At 39.2% G+C, this 18,383-nt stretch overlaps 1 protein-coding gene across 1 annotated transcript in view; it reads right to left on the bottom strand.

Moving 5' to 3' along the window:
* The window catches only part of ARHGAP12 (Rho GTPase activating protein 12), a 118,043-nt gene that overhangs the window by 82,827 nt on the left and 16,833 nt on the right, over positions 1-18,383 (bottom strand). The window contains exons 2-3 of the mRNA XM_011952943.1: positions 17,368-17,405; positions 15,053-15,807 (exon numbers count right to left, since the gene is read on the bottom strand). Of these exons, the coding sequence (XP_011808333.1) occupies positions 15,053-15,736 (684 nt within the window). The 5' untranslated portion in view covers positions 15,737-15,807; positions 17,368-17,405. The remainder of the gene's footprint in view (positions 1-15,052; positions 15,808-17,367; positions 17,406-18,383) is intronic.

An 18,383-nucleotide genomic window follows, 5' to 3' on the forward strand; every position in this document is an offset into this window, starting at 1 on the left:
GAAGTATTAGCTAGCTAGCTTTCTAAGGCAAAGCCACTGAATACCATCTGTCAACTGTTTAAAGTAATGCTCTGCCAGTCACATAATCACCTAAGTGACCTTACTTCAGTTTCTGTGCAAAAAGGTACAACACAAAACAAATTTTACAGCCGGGCACGTTGGCTCATGCCTGTAATCCCAGCACTTTGGGAGGTCGAGGCAGGTGGATCACTAGGTCAGGAGATCAAGACCATGCTGGCTAACACAGTGCAACTCCGTCTCTACTAAAAATATGAAAAATTAGCCAAGTGTGGTGGCAGGCGCCTGTAGTCCCAGCTACTCAGGAGGCTGAGGCAGGAGAATGGCATGAACCCGGGAGGCGGAGCTTGCACTGAGCCGAGATTGCACCACTGCACTCCAGCCTGGGCGACAGAGCGAGACTCCATCTCAAAAAAAAAAAAAAAACAAAAAACAAATTTTACCAATAATTGCAATAAATAATAATACAAAGCTCACCTTTGCACTCAAATAAATGATGATCCTACTTTCTACTTTCTAAAAATGTTTTTAATAACTTTGAAAGTGTAAAAATCCAGTAACCACTTAAAAATTTTATCTTCTGTGATTAACGAATCTAAGAAGGATTTTGATTTCTTTTCTTTTCTTAATCTTTTTTTTTTTTTTGGAGACAGGATCTCGCTCTATTGCCTAGGCGGGAGTGCAGTGGCACGATCTCAACTCACTGCAACCTCTGCCTCCTGGGTTCAAGTGATTCTCCCACTTCAGCCTCACAAGCAGCTGGGACTACAGGCGTGCATGCCCTTCGCCACATTGACCAGGCTGATCTTGAACTCCTGGCCTCAAGTGATCCGCCCACCTCAGCCTCCCAAAGTGGTGGGACTACAGGTATAAGCCACCATGCCTGGCCAGATTTTTGTATATTTTAATATATATAAACTAAAACAAACAGAAAAAAACATGGGATCTTAAAGAGCCATGAAATTCTCATACATACTTGTGCTTAGTCATTCTATTCTCCAACACTGCCTGTATCCACATTACTGTGCAGTGAATAGAACTAATATTGTACCAAGTATCTCTTTTTGTGTCTGGGTACATAAGTCATTTCACAACAGAATTTCATTTAAACCTAATGACAATTCTGAGTTCCATTTCTAGAGGGAAGAAAACTGAGGCTCAGAGAATTAAGTGGCTCACCCAAGGATGAGCAAAGCGGAGGCAGATCCAAAATCTGAAAAGTTAAATCAGTTTCAACCCAAGTTCAGTCCCCACATTGTCCTAAATTTAAAAAAAGTAAAATAAGCAACAATTATAGTAGTGCTCAAAGAGACAATTCCAGCCTACAAATAGGCTGCTTTCTAAGATGACTGGAACTTCAAGCATATTTTACCAAAAAATATTATGTTATAAATACTGAGGATTAGGTTTTCTAATTCACCAAAACTTATTTAAGCCATTATATAGCAGAAATCATAGGTACTAAAAGAAGACTGAGGCCCTAAATCACCTAAGATTCCTAATTTTAGACATGTTCTAAGCAATAATTAAGTAGGAAGTCTATGGTAAGACTGGACTGGTGACAAAGCAGCATTTCAGAAAATTTTAAGAAAGCTAAATAATGACTCCATGGTTCCAGGAGTGTGGCAAGAGAGGACTTATCAAAAAGATTTATCAGCAGCGAGCTAGGATTTGGATGAAAGGGGACACTATTAACTGGCTATTCAAAGCCAGTTTATACTTGTTTTTAGATTCAGTACCATCTATGTAGAAATAGATTTAGGAAAATCTCTAACCAACATTAAAACAAAAAGGACTTTATACCTAATCCTGAATTAACCAGAAAATCCAATTAACCTAAAAAAAAAAAATCCCATTCCTCAAGCATTCTTCTTAACTGAAATTCCATTTGTATAATACTTTTTAACATATTCCCTACAGTGAAACTGCACATACAGTATGATTCCTACTTTGTAAATATATGTATTTAACATTTGTATTTTTTAAATACAATAAACACCTCTATTAGCAGCCCACACAATTTAGAAAAAAGACTAAAAGGAAATATTTAAATAATGGTTTTCAATTAGAACTAAAGCTGAAATCTACAACAAATTTGGGAACTGGTTTTGTGAACCCATTATACTATGATAACAGCACCTTGAAATGTTGGTTGATGAGTTGTTCCATATATAAAATTTTCCAAATTAATGTAAAATTAGGCTTCAAATGCCAGAAATATGTTTATCATCGCAAAGAATAAACTCTCTACGAATGTATACGCCAACATAAAAAGCTAATATATAACAAATGTAAACATTTCTAGATTTATGGTCATCATGATAAAAACTCATTATTGCATTTCTAAAATAATATGATTCTAAAATTTATGGATTTCTGGCCTTCTTCCTAAATATTAGGTTGTCAGTTATCACTTTTCCTTCTGGTATCATGTCAGCCTCATAGAGAAAAGTCTTATCATTTCTACTCCCCAGTTTCAGATCATACTTTCTAATGCTAGAGACCTGGGAAACTTGATACTCAAGATTGGTAAGACATACATATTAAAGGAAAATCAATGTGATTATGAGGGGAAAAAAAGGACTTCAGCAAAGTGCATGGTTCTTAATAAACCATATAAAAACATCTCATAAAATCAGTGAGTTAGGCAAGGTGGCAAGATACAAGATGAACGTGAAAATCAACTGTAGAACTTCCTATTTTAGCTCAGACATGTAACAAGCTTGGAAGTCATCACTCTCATTCTAAGATCAGACAAAAGCTGAACAAACTGAAAATAATTATTTCTTGGACTCATTACAGAACCAAAGTCACATGGCAAACCACTACCCCAAAATTTGGAGAGCAAGGCAAATTCAGAGTGATACAGATCTATTTCCCTGGAACAGAAACCCTGGAACTATAAACTGGAAGGAACATTTAAATGGTCATTTCAATGAATTGCTGGAGGCTAAGTGTGGACTAGGATTGAGAATGACTAACTTCTAGGAGTGGCAGTCTTGAAAGAAAGACCTTATACTCTTGTGGGGTTTACTTCCAAAAACAACACCAGCTTCCTATAGTAAAGAGCCAAGATACTCCCATAGCTCTGACAAGGAGAGGGAAAAAATAACTAGTATGAAATAAGCCCAAGTCATTCATCATAACAAAGACTTACTTCCCAGACTTACAAAAACTTAAAAGGGTTTACCAGAGCCTTATCTGACCTGAGGAAAGGGCACTTCCCAGACTCCACATCCCTGGTCTTGCCTAAGGGAAAGGGTAAACTAACAGACACTTGTGAAGTTCTCAGCTCAGTGACACATAAACACTAAAAGGCTGAGATTTAATCCTAACAGAACACTATCCTCTTCCCCACACTTTACCACCACTCCAACAGGCCTACATAGTACATTAACAGTGAACTGAGGGGCACGGGCTGGGAGTTGGGGGGGTGCCTACATGAAGTAGATACTAAGGAAAATCTCTTAGAGACTAAAACACTGATGTCTGATGAATTTAAAGTCTCTGGTACCTACAACTACAGCGAACATTAAAGGCAATCCAGTTTCTACCCAGATTAACTCAAAACACCACTTCAGTTCCTATCACCTGATATATGATGTCTGGCTTTCAACCAAAAATTGCAAGGCATGCCAAAAGGCAAGAAAAAAACAGTATGAGAAACAAAGCAAGCATCAGAATCAAACTCAGTTTTGGCACAGATGGAATTATTAGACTAGAAACTGAAAATATCTACTATTAGGCTGGGTGCAGTGGCTCACACCTGTATGTAATCCCAGCACTTTGGGAGGCCAAGGTGGGCAGATCGCTTGCACCCAGGAGCTTGAGACCAGCCTGGGCAACAAGGTGAAATCCCATCTCTACAAAAAAATACAAAAACTAGTCAAGCTTGAGGGCATGAGCCTGCTGTCCCAGCTACCTGGGAGGCTGAGGTGGGAAAATCACTTGAACCCAGGAGGTCAAGGCTGCAGTGAGTCATGATCGCACCACTGCACTCCATCCTGGGCAACAGAGCAAAACCTTGTCTCAAATCTACTATTAATATGTTAAGGGCTATAAAGAAAAAATTTAACAACATATAAGAACAAATGAATAATGTAAGCAGAGTTGTCAAATCTAAGAATCAAAAAAAAAAAAATGCCAGAAATTAAAACACTGTAACAGAAAAGAAAATGCCTTCGATGGTATGATTAGTAGACTGGACATGGCTGGGGAAAGAATCAGTGAGCTTGCAGAGATGCCAAGAGAAACTTTCTAAACTGAAAGCAGGATAAATACTAAAAAACCTACACAAAGGCATATCGTACTTCAACTGCAGAAAACCAAAGATGAAGAGAAAACCTTGAAAGAAGCCAGAAGGAAAAAAAACCTTAACTACAGAGGAACAAAGATGTAAGAATTACAGCAAACTTCTCATCAGAAACCACACATGAGAGTGGGGTGAAATATTTAAAGTGTAGAAAGAAAATAATCACGACTAGCATTCCACATCCAAAAAAATTATGCATCAAAATTAAGTAAAATAAACATCTTCTTCAACAAATAAAAATGAGAGGTCAGGCCAGGTGTGGTGGCGCACGCATAATCCAGCACTTTGGGAGGCTGAGGTGGGTGGATCACTCGAGGTCAGGAGTTCTAGATCAGCCTGGCCAACACTGTGAAACCCTGTCTCTACTAAAAATACAAAAAATTAGCCAAGCCAGGTGGGTGGCACGTGCCAATAACACCAGCTACTCAGGAGGCTGAGGCAGGAGAATCGCTTGAACCCAGGAGGCAGAGGTTGTAGTGAGCTGAGATCGTGCCACTGCATTCCAAACTGGGTGACACAGCAAGACTCTGTCTCAAAAAAAAAGAAAAAAAATGAGGGGCTGGGCATGGTGGCTCACACCTATAATCTCAGCACTTTGGGAGGTGGCGGTAGGAGGATTACTTCAGCAGGCAGTTCAAGACCAATCTAGGCCACAAAGTGAGAGCCTGCCTCTACCAAAAAAATTAAATAAGAAAAACAAATAGCCAGGTGCGGTGGCATACACCTGTAGTACCACTTACTTGGGGGGCTGTGGTGGGAGGATTGCTTGAGCCCTCAACCAGGAGGTTGAGGCTCCAGTGATCTATGATCACGACGCTGCACTTCATCTTGGGTGACAGAACGAGATCCTGTCTCAAAAAATTTAAAAATGAGGGAAATCAGTACGACTAGATCTGCCCTGCAAGAAATGTTAATATTGTTAAAATGGCATTACTCCCCAAATGATTTATAGACTTAAGGCAATCTCTATCAGGATCTCAGCTGGTTTCTTTACAGAAACTGACCAACTGATTCCACAATTCATGTGGAATTGCAAAGGACACAGAAGAGACATAACACTCTTGAAAAAGAACAATAAAGTAGGAGGACTAACACTTTCTAATTTTAAAACTTACTACATAGCAAGAGTAATCAAGACAATCTTGTACATGCATAAGGATAAACAGATCAATGGAACAGAACTGAGAGTACAGAAATAAACCAGGTGTCTATGGTCAAATGATTTTCAATAAGGGTGCCAAACCATTCAGTGAGGTAGTCTTTTCCACAAAATGCGCTGGGACAACTAGATAGCCACACAGAAAAAAATGAAGTTGGACCCTTGACATCATATATGAAAAGTAACTCAAAATGAATCAGAAACTTAAATGTATGAGCTAAAACTATAAAACACGAGAAAACATAAGAGTGAATATTTCTAAGGCCTCAGATGTGGCAATAGATTCTTAGATATGACACCAAAAGCACGAGCAACAACAACAAAAGTTGGAGTTCATCAAAAGTGAAATCTTTTGTGATTAAAAATACATTATCAAGCCCAGTGCAGTGGTGCATGCCCTGTAGTCCTAGCTACTAAGGAGGCTGAGGTGACAGGATCACTTGAGCCCAGGAGTTTGAGGCAGCAAAGAGCTATGACGTACCTATGAGTAGCCACTGCACTCCAGCCTGGGCAATCCAATGAGAACTTGCCTCTTGAAAAAATGGCTATTATCAAGAAAATGAAAAAACAACTACAGAATGGGAGATGTGAGAAAATATTTGCAAATCACACATTTGGTAAGTGACTGCCACCTAAATTATATAAAGAATTCTTACAACTCAGTAATAAGGCAAAACAACTTAAAAATGTGCCAAGAATTTGAATAAACATGTCTCCAAGGAAAATACATAAATATAAATAGCAAATGAACATATGAAAAGATGCTCAACATTATTAATCATGAGGAAATGATAATTAAAACCACAATCAGACACTTCCTACTCACTAGAATAACCATAAGCAAAAAGCCAGATAATAAAAAGTATTGACAAGGATGTGGAAAAATTGCAACTCTAATGCATTGCTGGTGGGAGTGTAAAATGGTGCAGCTACCTTGGAAAACACTCTGGCAGTTCCTCAAACAGTTAGACATACATTTACCCCATGACCCAGCAATTCCACTCCTAGGTATCTACTCTATGGAAATAAAAACATGTCCACAGACATCGCCAGGATGGTCCTGATCTCTTGACCTCGTGATCTACCCACCTCGGCCTCCCAAAGTGCTGGGATTACAGGCGTGAGCCACCGAGCCTGGCCCAGTTGCATTTTTATATGCAGTCATATGCTGAATAACATTTTAGTCAATGGTGGACCACATACACAAATGTGGTCCCGTAAGATTATAATACTGTATTTTTGCTGTACCTTTTCTATGTTTAGATACACAAATACTTAGCACTGTGTTATAATTGCCTACAGTATTCAGGACAGTCACATGCTGTACAGGTGTGTTAGCCTAGGAGCAATGGGCTACACCATTTACCCTGGGTGTGTAGGAGGATAGACCATCTAGGTTTGTGTAAGTACACTCTATGATCTTCCCACAACAATAAAACTGTGTAACAACAAACAAACAAACAAAAACACATCCACAGACGTTTATAGCAGAAATATTCATACTAGCCAAAAAAGGTGGCAACAATCAAAACGCTCCAAAAGTGGCATATGGATAAACAATACAATATTATTCCTCCACGAAAAGGAATGTAGTACTGATACATGCTACAACATGGCTGAACACTGAAAACATTTAGTTAAGTGCAAGAAAGCAGTCACAAAAGATCACGTAAATACGATTCCACTAAAATAAAAGGTCCAGAATCGGAAAATCTATAGAGATGGAGAGTAGATTAATGGTTGCTTGGTGCCGGGGACCACAGACAACAGTGGGGTGACAGCTAAAGGGTACAGAAAACTACAAAACTCTAAAGAACGTTATCAAAAATAGTCTAAATAAATGAAGACACAGTCCTTGTCCATGAATTACAAGACTATAGTGTTAAGATGTCAATTGTTTCCAATTTGATCTGTAGATTCAACCCAATTCCAATCAAAATCCCAACAAACTATTTTGTAGATATGGACAAAGTGAAATTTAAACCTTACATGGAAAAGTAAAAGAATAGCCAACACAATACTGAAGTACAACCAAGTAGGAAGACACACATTAGTTACTTTCAACACTTACTATAAAGCTACATTAATCCAGACAGCATGGTATTAACAAAAGAATGACAAAGAGATCAATGGAACAGAATAAAAAGTTCAGAGACATACCCACAAAAATACAGTCACTTGATCTTTGACAAAGGAATGAAGTCAATTCCATGGAGAAAGAAACGTCTTTTTCAACAAACAGTGGTGAAACAATTAGATGGATATATGCGAAGAAAATGAACCTAAAGACCTTACTCCTTTCACAAAAAATTAACTAAAAACAGATCACAGGCCTATATTTAAGGTGAAAAACTATAAAAATTCTAGAAGTGGCCGGACACGGTGGCTCAAGCCTGTAATCCCAGCACTTTGGGAGGCCGAGACGGGCGGATCACGAGGTCAGGAGATCGAGACCATCCTGGCTAACACGGTGAAACCCCATCTCTACTAAAAAAATACGAAAACCTAGCCGGGCGACGTGGCGGGTGCCTGTAGTCCTAGCTACTCGGGAGGCTGAGGCAGGAGAATGGCGTAAACCCAGGAGGCGGAGCTTGCAGTGAGCTGAGATCCCGCCACTGCACTCCAGACTGGGCGGCAGAGTGAGACTCCATCTCAAAAAAAAAAAAAATTCTAGAAGTGAAACAGAAAATCTAGGTGACTTTTGGTTTGGCAATGAGTTTTCACATACAACAGTAAAAACATGATCCATGAGAGAAATAACTGTTTAGTTTTGTACTTTATTAAAATTGAAAACTTTCGCTCTATAAAATCCTGTATGGTGCTGTAATTGTGGATACCCAATATTGTGCATTTGTCAAAACCCATTTAAGTTTACCACACTAAGAATGAGCCTCAACGTATGCAAATTTTGTTTTTAATGTAGGCATTTGAGGTGGGTCGGGAATTCCAGGACAGAATGCAGACTATGACAAAACAATCTAACTTTATTAAAAATGTATGAAACTGGGTCAGGCTCAGCAGCTCAAGCCTGTAATCCCAGCACTTTGAGGCTGAGGCGGGCTGATCACTTGAGGTCAGGAGTTCGACACCAGCCTGGCCAACATGGCAAAACTCCATCTCTACTAAAAATACAAAAAATTAGCTGGGCATGGTGGTACGCGCCTGTAATCCCAGCTACTGGGGGAAGCTAAGGCAGGAGAATCACTTGAACCTGGGAGGCAGAGACCACAGTGAGTCAAGATTGCACCACTGCACTCCAGCCTGGGTGACAGCAAGAATCAGTCTCAAAAAAAAAAAAAAAGAAAGAAACTAGTTGGACTCAGTGATTCATGCCTGTAATCCCAGCACTTTGGGAGACAGAGGTGGGCGGATCACTTGAGGTCAGGAATTTGAGATCCGCCTGGCCAACATGGTGAAACCCCATCGCTACTAAAAATACAAAATTTAGCTGGGAATAGTGGTGGGTGCCTGGTCCCAGCTACTCAGGAGGCTGAGGCAGAAGGATCACCTGAGTCTGGGAGGTGGAAGGTTGCAGTGAGACGAGATCACATCACTGTACTTGGGTGACAAAGCAAAACCTGCTCTCAAAAAAAAAAAAAAAACAAACGTTTGAAACTACCTCCATAACCCAGGAAGAGGGAAAAGGTGCTAATCTCAAAAGCTTTGAAAATGTGTAGAATCTGTAAAACTAAAGTTACTATATTCTAGTACCATAAACACTTTATTCTAGTTGATAAAGTCATATTTCACAGAATACAAGTTAACAATTCTGATGCTCCTGTATGTGTATACCAGAGGCTCTAGAGAAGAATTCCTTCTCTGCTTCTTCCAGCTTCTGGTGGCTGCTGGCATTCTTTGGCTGGCGGCCACATCATTCCTATCTTGAAGGCCAGCATCTTCAAATCTCTGTTTCTTCTTCACATAGCCTTCTCTGTGTGCAGTGCTCTCTACCTCTCTCTTATAAAGACATTTGTGATTACATGGAGGGTTTAGGATAATCTCGTCAAGATCCTTAACTTAATCACAACTGCAAAAACCCCTTTCCCAAATAAGGTAACATCACAGGTTCCAGGGATTAAGACCTATTATCTTTGGTAAGTATTATTCCGCCTATCACAATAGCTAAAACAATTTTGAAAAAGAAGAATAAGTGAGAAGAATCAGTTTATCTGATTTCGTGACTTATTATATAACTATGGTAAATAAAACTGCATGGTATTAAAGAGACATATATGAATGAAACAGAATAGAAGACCCAGAAACAGACCCACACAAAGGAGCCCAAATTATTTTTAACCAAGGTAGAAGACAATTTATTGGAGGACAGGCAGCCTTTTCAACAAGTGGTACTATAATAATTAGAAATCCATAGACAAAAAAAAAACCAACTTATGGCTCACACCTTATATAAAAATTAAACTCATGGCCAGGCATAGGCACAGTGACTCAAGCCTATAATCCCAACACATTGGGAGGCTGAGGCAAGAGTATCACTTGAGGCCAGGGGTTCAAGACTAGCCTGGACAACACAGTGAAACTCTATCTCTACAAAAAAATTATAAACTAGCTGGGCATGGTGGCACATGCCTGTAGTCCCAACTACTCATGAGGCTGAGAAGATCACTTGAGCTCGGGGTTCAAGGTTGTAATGAGCTACGATTATGCCACTGCACTCCAGCCTAGGTGACAGAGTAAGACCCCATCTCAAAAAAAAAAAAAAAATTAAACTCAAAATGGATCACAAATTCAAACATAAAATGCGAAACTATAAACTTAAAAAAAAAAAATAAGAAAGCATTCAGGATCTAAGGCTTCCGTGATGGTTAACTGTTTGTATCAAATGGGCTGGGCCACAGTACCCAGATATTTCCATTATTCTTTAAGTTTCTGTGACGGTGTTTTTTTTGAATGAAATTAACACTTTTAAATGTGGACTGAGAGTAAAGCAGATTGCTTCCCAGAATGTGGGTGGGTCTCATCCAATCAAATGAAGGCCTGAATAGAACAACAGACGGACCTACCTCAAGCAAGAAGAAATTCTGCCACCAGACAGCCTATCGATTTGAAGTGCAACATCATCTCTTCCCTGAGTCTCTAACCTGCCCGTCCACCCTGCAAATTCTGGACTTCGCGCATCACTTAACGATGGGGATATTTTCTGAGAAATATAACAGTCAACTTCATCTTTGGGCAAACATCACAGAGTGTTCTCACACAAAATGAGATGGTATAGCCTACTATTCACCTAAGTTAGATGGTACAGCCTATTGCTCCTAGGCTACAAATTTGTACAACATATTATTGTACTGAATAATGTAGGCAACTGGAACAAAATGGTATTTGTGTATCTAAACATAGAAATGAACAGTAAGAATACAGTATTATTACCTTCTGGTACTGTCATCACAGATGCAGTCCATCATTGACTGAAATGTCATTATGTGGTACATGACTGTATACACACACACATATACCCTTATTAGTTCTATTTCTCTGGAGAAGCCTAATATAGCTAGAGTTCTTATACTTGATATAAAAGCATGATCTATAAAAGGGAAAACTGATGAACTGGACTTCAACAAAGTTAAAACTAGTTCTTAGACTTAACACAAAACCATGATTCCACACAAGGAAAAACCAATAAACAAGACTTCATCAAAGTTAAAAACTTGTGCTCTGCAAAGACACTGTTAAAAGGATGAAAAGGCAAGCTACATGCTGGGGGAAAATATCTGCAAACCATATATTTGGCAAGTGGCCAGTATCTAAACTATATACAAAAAAAAAAAAGCTATCAAAATTCAACAGTAAAAAAAAAAATTCAATTAGAAAATGGGCAAAAGACATGCAGAAACATTTCAAAGAAGAGGATATACCAATGGCAAATAAACACATGAGAACATATTCAACGTCAGTAGCCATTAGAGAAACGCACATCGAAATCAAAATGAGACATCATTACCCACTTATCAGAATGGCTAAAATAAAAAAATAGTGACACCACCAAATGCTGGTGAGCACACAGAGGAACCGGATACTCATACATCGCTGGTGGGAATTTAAAGTGATACAGTCACTCTGTAAAAACACTTGGATTATTTCCTAAAAAACCATTCAACTACTTTATGAACAGCAATTATACTTGTGGGCATTTACCCCAAAGAAATGAAAAGTTATATACACATAAAAACCTGTACAGAAATGTTTGTAGCAGTTTTGTTTGCAACAGACAAAAACTGGAAACAATCTAGACATTCTTTTATGGATAAATGGTTAAATAAACTATGCTACATCCATACCATAGAATACCACTCAGCAACAAAAAGAACAAACTATTGATAACACACAGCAGCCTGGACCAATCTACAGAGTTATGCTGAATGAAAGGCCAATCCCCAAAGGTATGGATTCCATTTATATAAAATTCTTCAAATGACAAAATTATAGCAATGGAAAACAGATGAGTGGTGATCAGGGTTAAGGAGAGTTAAGGTGGGAGGGAATTGGTTATGGCTATAAAAGGGCAACATATGGGATTCCTGTGGTGATGGAAATGCTCAGCATATTAACTGTACCAATATTAAACCGCTGATCGTGATATTACAGCATAGTTTTGCAAGATGTTACCACTAAAGGTAACCAGATAGAGGGTACAAGAGACCTGTCCAAATTCTTATTATTATTATTGAGACAGGGTCTCACTCTGTTGCCCAAGCTGGAGTGTAACGGTGCAATCTCAGGTCACTGCAACCTCTGCCTCCTGGGCTCAAATGATCCTCCCACCTTAGCCTCCTGCATAGCTGGGACTACAGGCGCACACTAAAATTCTTTTAACCACCTTGTAAATGTATCAACAATGAAACCATGAGTATCTTTAGTAGAAACAGTTTGGGTGGTGTGGTGGAGCCAGAAACCACACTGGAGAGGTTACGAAGTGAGTGGGAAATGAGGAAGTGCAGAAAAGCAAATACATATCAGTCTTTCCAGGGGTCGCCAATAAAGGTAAAGGAAGATAAAAGATGCTCTGAGGGGAAAGTGGAGTTGAAGAAGAGCTTTACTAAGAAGAGAAAAACATGAGAAAATGTAAATGCTGAAAACAGTTGACAAACAACAAGTCTAAAACCATATGAGCAAAATACTATAATCTTTGGCATAAGGTGTGTGAAATGTGGGAAGAGTGAATACGAAGAGAATGCTCTTTCACTGCACAGGAAACACTTGCATTGTACTGGGGGAAAAGGGAACTACTGATACAAGTGTATTTATAGATCTGATGGTGGAAATAATAACAGAAGCAACAACAATAATAATGGCAGCTATATTTTATGGCATACTTAGTCAGTCTCCAAGGAGGTTCCTCAAAGATCCTCAAATCCTGATATGCACACCCCTGTACAGTCTCCTCCCACACAGAACAGGGCTGAACTGCACAATCAATAGGATATGACAGTGAGCAATTTCAAAGATGAGGACTAAAGGACAGTGCAATGTCTACCACGTTCTCTCTGCTCCATCTGAAGAAAACTAGAAACAACACACAAGCAGCCATGAAGAAGCCCAACCAGTCCCACATGAGTGAGCCATCTTCAGAAGCAGTCCCTCCAGCCCCAACCTCAGGAGACACCCCTCGCCTTCAGAATCACCCAATTAAGCTGCTTCTGATTTAGTGACTCACAGGAACCAAGAGGTAATGTTTACTATTTTAAGCCACTTGAATTGGGGGTAGTTTATTAAACATCAATAGATACATAATGCATTTATTATGTGCCTCAAGAACACTGTGACTCCCATTTTTAAATGAAGAAACTAAAACACACAGAGGTTCACTAATTTTCCCCAATTATCACACAGCTGGCAAGTGATATAGAACCAGATTCCAATCTAAAGCCAGTACTATGAACCACGTGCTCCCCAAAGCTGAAGTAGTTTCCATCCCATGGCTTTCTTATTTGCTGTAAAGTGGATGGCAAGGTTATCTTCTCATGAAAGCAGGGGAAAGTAAGTGAATCAGAGAACTAAGGAAAATGGAGAAGCTCTGAAACAGCTGCCATGGAGAGTTAGGAAGAGGGCTGACTGGAGAAATCTAATAGGATTTCCAAACAATGTTAAGGCCCCAAGAGAGGTTAGGAGCCATGGAACTCCAGGGCAGTGAACTTAAGATGACTGTAATGAAAAAAACATAGGATTGCATGTGTACATAAATATAAAATGTAATTTGAAGTGTGAAATTGTGGTGATGGCTGGATGGAATCCTGTGTCTTTCCTGAGGCCCATTAGTTCCCTGAGGAGCTGCATATAGAAAAATTCCAGGAAAGACTCTGTATTCTATGTCAGAGTATCACATAAAGACTGAACAAAAACTCACTAAGACACACGATGATAAACTGACAGAGCTACTTCACATAGCTTCCTTGATCTCCAACACCAGAAGTTTTTCTAGAGTCTTCCCTTTTTCCTATTTCCATTCCAAAATGTCAAAAGAAAATTACAACCTACAGAAAGAATATACTTCCATAACAATCAGACCACACCTAAGGGCACACTTCACAATTATTCACAGACTTGATGAATAATCTTACAACAGAGCTTCAGGCCAAAAACTCATTAATTTTTATATTAACTTAAAGTTACACTTTCCAAAATATATTCAAGTTTCAATTTCACGTACGTACTTTTAAAATGTCTTCACTCGAGAAATAAAATGGCATAGATCTAATCTCAAAAGAAAGGTTTAAAAAGAAAAAAAAAAGCCAGGTACAGTGGCACACACCTGTAATCCCAGCTCTCTGGGAGTCCAAGGCAGAAGGATTACTTGAGCCAGGAAGTGACCAGGTTGGGTAACACAGTGTGACCCTGTCTCTAAAAAAAAAAAATTTTTTTTAATTAGCTGGGTGTGGCAGCATACACCTGTAGTATCAGGTACTGGGGAAGCTGAGGTGAGAAGATCGCTTGAGCCCAGGAGATCGAGGCTGCAGTGACCCATGCATTACAGACTGGGAGACAGAGCAAGACCTTGTCTTTTTTAAAAAAAAAAAGAACCAGGAACACAGAAAAATTTTTCCAGGCTAACATTCAGTGAAATCAACTGTGGATACTTAGATACTTAAGACAAAAGTTAGCAGTTAATATTCCAATGACATATTTCCTCAAATAGCCAGTTATTACCTGAAGACTTCTTGGAAACAAGTCAAAATGGGTACAGGTAGAAAAGAGTAAAAATTTTTTCTATTAGAAGAAATATCATCACTGAGTAAAATTAAGTAAATCCCCTCTGCCTTATACATAATCAAGAGAGAAAAGGGAAAAAGAAGTTTCCACACTTAAAGTAGATCTAGTCCTGTCATGGTATAAGAATAATTATGAAAACCAAAAAGTGATCCTTTATGAACTCCACAAGTTATTTTATATATTTTCTAGATCTTTAAATCAGGATAGAACCCATGTACTCTGAAAATACAAAGCAAAACAAGTCTTAACTCTTATAAATATTTCAATTAAAAGAAAAACTATAATATTTTCACTAGGGTGGTACAAGTGTTTCCTCATTCTATTTTTAATCTTACCCGTATCTGTTCAGTGGAGCTGCTGCTAAGTTCATCACCAGATTCAGAATCTTGATGTATTCTTTCAGAGCCTTCTCCTGCGGAATCACAAGACTGTTCCTGGGAGAAGCTAGTTTTCTCTACATCCAAGAACTCTGGACCGGGAAAATGACCAAATAAGCGTGTCCTATTCTGGCTGGAAACTTTAGGAGAATGTGAGTCATTGTTAAACTTTCCATTATTATGGGTCAGGTCCAGGCTCAGATTGACAGTATGACCTGGATTATAACTGGGTCCAAAATTCTGATTGGCATCACGAATAAGACCTGTTCCTTGAACAGACGACGATGGCTTTCCGAAACTTGAAAGCTCAGGCAATTTGTTCACATTTTCTGTTGATCTCTGAAGATGCAAACTCTGCATTATTTTCATGGAGTTATTTGGTAGACCAGCTACCTGCTTAACAGGTGGCATTAGAGCTTTGCGCGTGACCTCCTTCACATACTGGGCTGGCACATAAAACGCTTTGGAGTTTTCATCTGGCTTGACTTGCCACCAGTCATCATTGGTCTTTTTCACCAAGATGTACCGCTCCCCTTGTTTTATCACAATCTTTCTATCCTTTGCTTCATATTCATAATCATATTCCACCTCAATATACACTTGTCCTGGAATAATCTTCCCACTTCTGTCAGCCATTTTCATTCAATAATATTCACCTCTCAAAAAGGATGTTATACCACATTATGGCTTTATGGTTTGTTGGATGAATATAGCTGTTTTATTTAAATGGAGGAAGAGAATGAAGAAAAAAGTTAATGCAATCTGGATTTGGTATTTACTCACAAGCATCATACAGTATAGGCCATTTAAAGAACATTACTTCAAATCTCAAACCCCAAAAAGCAAACATGTGACTAATATTATATGCACTGCCACATTAAAAACACTTTCATTCTAACTGTAATCTACATTTTTCAGTCACTTATGACCAAAACAAAAGCCAATAACTGGAACAGTAAATATACACTAACTAGGTAGACACAAGAGTTGAGAAAAACTTTCCTTCCTTTCATGACTCCCTCAAACGTCCTTCACCTTCTTAGAAAGGTTCACTAATAACAACTAATATGCATTTACTTTCATTTCTGTATCAATTCCAAAATATTTTAGTACCTCCTAGAACACAGCATTATGGGTTTAAATGATCACTGCACCCTCATATCACTACAGCATGTGCCAGTTCCCACCTGTTTGGGGATGAATTGTGTTCCCCCAAAAGATAGTTCAAGTCCTAACCCCAGGATCTGTGAAAGTGACTTTATTTGTAAAGAGGGTCTTTGCAGATGTAACCAAGTTAAGACAAGGTCATACTTGATTAGGGTGGGCCCCAAAATCCAATGACTGGTGCCTTTATAAAGAGAGGGAGATTAAGGGCACAGTGGCTTACACCTGTAATCCCAACACTTTGGGAGGCTGAGGCAGGTGGACGGCTTGAGCCCAGGAGTTTGAGACCAGCCTGGCCAACATGGCAAAACCCTGCCTCTACATGAATTACAAAAATTAGCTGGGTGTGATGTCATGCACCTGTAGTCCCAGCTACTTGGGAAGCCGAGGTGGAAGGATCTCCTGGGCTCAGGAATTTGAGGCTGTGGTGGGCCAAGACCCCGCCACTGTACTCCAACCTGGGTGACAGAGTGAGACTGTCTCAAAATAAAAAAGAAAAAAAGGAGAAGGAGATTTACAGAGAGGAAAGCTACAGAGGGAGAAGACCATCTGAAGAGACAGGCAGAAACTGGAGTGGAGTGAAGCAGCGAAAAGCCAAGGAACACCAAGGACTGCTGGCAACCAGCAGCAGCCAGGCAGGGGTGAGGAAAGCAGGATTCTCCCCCGAGCATTCCGAGGGAGCACGGCCCTGCCAAAACTGATTTTGGACTTCTAGCCTCCAGACCAGTGAGAGAATAAAAATACATGTCTGCTGTTTAAGCACCCCAGTTTGTAGTATTTGTTATAGCAGCCCTAGGAAACTAATACATTCAACACAATGCTCAAGGATCCTAAGGCAAACTGAGATTTACCAAAAATGTGTAAACCCAAGGTTCCATAACAATCTACTAATTTTCTATAGCAAACAAGTACTGAACATATTATTGTACACTACAGGTGTAGTAACCATCATTCTCCTGAGGATAACAATCTTCTCTATGACGAAAAGCCTATAAGGCCAGGTGGTAAGTCAGTCACTGATACAATTGTAGTAACTGAAATTTACTTTCTAGACAAACTACTTGACTAATAAATTTAATACAATACAGTTTTAAAAAATAAAAAATTACCTTAGAACAAGGAGATGTACACCAGTATCAATTTAAATCTGTAAAAAAAAAAAAAAAAAAAAGTTCATTAACTCAAACCAAGATCGCTGAAGTAAGACTAAGAATATAATGCTGTTTACATTTTTAAAAGCAAAACTTTTTTTATAACAGCTATAAGGAACCAGAAAAGTTTTATACATCAAGATTGTGGTCAGCACCACCCTCCAAACACATGCAAACACAACCACCAACAGCCACTGAGGTTGGCTTTACCACTGCCCTCTCCCACTGTACTTCCATACTGTCTCAACTTCATTTTGTCCCTTATTTTTCATTCTGACAAGCATCTTTCTAAACTTCTGATTATATAAAAAACAACTCTTCTACTATAAAACTGTTAAGATGAAAGAACTGTTTTTCAAGTGTATGTACTGAATGGGTAAAGAGAATAAAAACATATGTTAAAAGTTATTAGGTTTCCTAATGCATTTGTCCCCCGATTACTTTCTAATTATTTTATTTTTTTATCTTAATTAATTTATTTTTTGAGACAAGAGTCTCTGTTACACAGGCTGGAGTGCAGTGGCACGATCTTGGCTCACTGCAGGCTCCACCTCCTGGGTTCAAGCAATTCTTCTGCCTCAACCTCCCAAGTAGCTGGAATTACAGGTATGAGCTACCATGCCCAGCTAATTTTTGCATTTTTATGAGAGATGGGGTTTCACCATGTTGGCCAGGCTGGTCTCAAACTCCTGACCTCAGGTGATCAGCCTGCCTCAGCCTCCCAAAGTGCTGGGATTACAGGCATGAGCCACCGCACCCGGCTATTTATTTTTGAGACACAGCCTCACTCTGTCACAGAGGCTGGAGTGCAGCCGTACAATCTTGGGTCACTGCAACCTCCACCTCCTGGGCTCAAGTAATTTTCCCACCTCAGCCTCCTGAGTAGCAGAACTGCAGTTGCACACCACCACACCCTACTAATTTTTGTATTTTTTTTAAAGATGAGGTTCCACCATGTTGCCCAGGTAGGTCTT

The sequence above is a fragment of the Colobus angolensis genome, unplaced genomic scaffold, assembly GCF_000951035.1.
Source record: "Colobus angolensis palliatus isolate OR3802 unplaced genomic scaffold, Cang.pa_1.0 Scaffold352, whole genome shotgun sequence".
Lineage (NCBI taxonomy): Eukaryota > Metazoa > Chordata > Mammalia > Primates > Cercopithecidae > Colobus > Colobus angolensis.